Here is a 1,428-nt window from a genome sequence, read left to right as displayed (position 1 = left end):
ATATGAATGATTAAATTAACTTGATCAAATAAGTCCAAGAACTAAGTTGATAAACTTATCAAATTCTACTGGATCTAATTGATCCCTATGAGTGTCAAAAGTTAATTGGTAAATTGTTCGACATTGTGCAAGATAAGAAGTAGCACAAATAAATTGAACTTGGTTTAATTTCTTTTTCCCTATTAAATTTTTGTTTGCTCTAATTAATGCATCACAACTTTGTTTATTTAAATTGAATCCTAATTGAGGAAGTGCTACTTGAAGTTCTGTAATATCTAATGAACCACTTTGATCAACATCAAAATGTTTAAATGTTGCAACACATAATTTTACCCAATTGTAAAGAGCAATAAATTCATAAAATCCAATCGATCCATTATTGTCAGCATCAAATATTAACATTAATCTTTTGATAGTCTCATTATTCATTTTCATATCTTTAGGCCATTTAGCCTTTAATAATTCATCTAATTCTAACGTTCCAGATTTATCTTTATCTATTTTTTTAAACCAATCTTGAAGTTCTCTAAAGTCATTTGCACTAAGGTTTTGAACTAATGGATACCACCATTGGAATTGAATCGTTGGGTCTTGTGCATAGGCAGCTTGTATATTTTGTAAGATCCAGGCATCTGCTGCTGCTTGAACTGAGAAAAATGTTAATTGTTGACTAGTTGGTTGTTGTTGGTTTAATCTTTCTTGCTCTTCTCTTTGTTTTCTTTCTTGTTCTTCTCTAGCCAACCTTTCTTGCTCTTCTTTTTGTTTTCTCTCTTGCTCTTCTCTAGCCAACCTTTCTTGTTCTTCTCTAGCCAACCTTTCTTGTTCTTCTCTAGCCAACCTTTCTTGTTCTTCTCTAGCCAACCTTTCTTGCTCTTCTTTTTGTTTTCTCTCTTGCTCTTCTCTAGCTATTCTCTCTTGCTCTTCTTTTTGTTCTTTTTCAACAAGTAACTGTTCATACCTTTCTTTATAAACTGAAACATACGTCATAATAGACTTAGGATCTGGACGTTCACATACCAAATCTTTTACATCCATCAAAATTGGAATTTTGAATTGTTCGTATGCAAGTTTTTGGCAGTCAATAACCATCTGAGTATTGTCTAATCCACTAAATTGTTCAAACTTAATTTGACCAGCAGAAACTGCTTCTGTTAATTTAACAAGAGCAACCCCATCTTTCCAGTCACTTGAGAAATTAGATACATTCAGACCAAAAGAATTGACCCAATCCAAAAGTGCATTATTTTCTACTACTTCTTCTTTTGCATTAACATTCTTTTGTTGGTTGGCATTAATTTTATATTTAAGAATCATAGTCCATACCATACCAAGAATATAAGTTCTATTCCCATCAACAATATTTTCAGCTGATACTGATGTGTTAAGTTTCTCTTCCTTCATAAAGTTCACTGCTTTTCCTACATTGTC

At 31.9% G+C, this 1,428-nt stretch overlaps 1 protein-coding gene across 1 annotated transcript; it reads right to left on the bottom strand.

The window, feature by feature from the left end:
• Positions 1-24: 24 nt before the first annotated feature.
• On the bottom strand, positions 25-1,401 carry EHI_164430 (actinin-like protein, putative; the record flags this gene model as incomplete). The annotated part of the gene is made up of 1 exon (XM_643283.2): positions 25-1,401. The coding sequence occupies one exon, from the start codon at positions 1,399-1,401 to the stop codon at positions 25-27; it is 1,377 nt and encodes a 458-aa protein (XP_648375.2).
• Positions 1,402-1,428: the final 27 nt, after the last annotated feature.

Source organism: Entamoeba histolytica, genomic scaffold (assembly GCF_000208925.1).
Source record: "Entamoeba histolytica HM-1:IMSS scf_1104750518777 genomic scaffold, whole genome shotgun sequence".
NCBI lineage: Eukaryota > Evosea > Mastigamoebida > Endamoebidae > Entamoeba > Entamoeba histolytica.
Note: the sequence above shows the minus strand (reverse complement) of the source record. Positions and strands in the feature narration are given on the sequence as shown.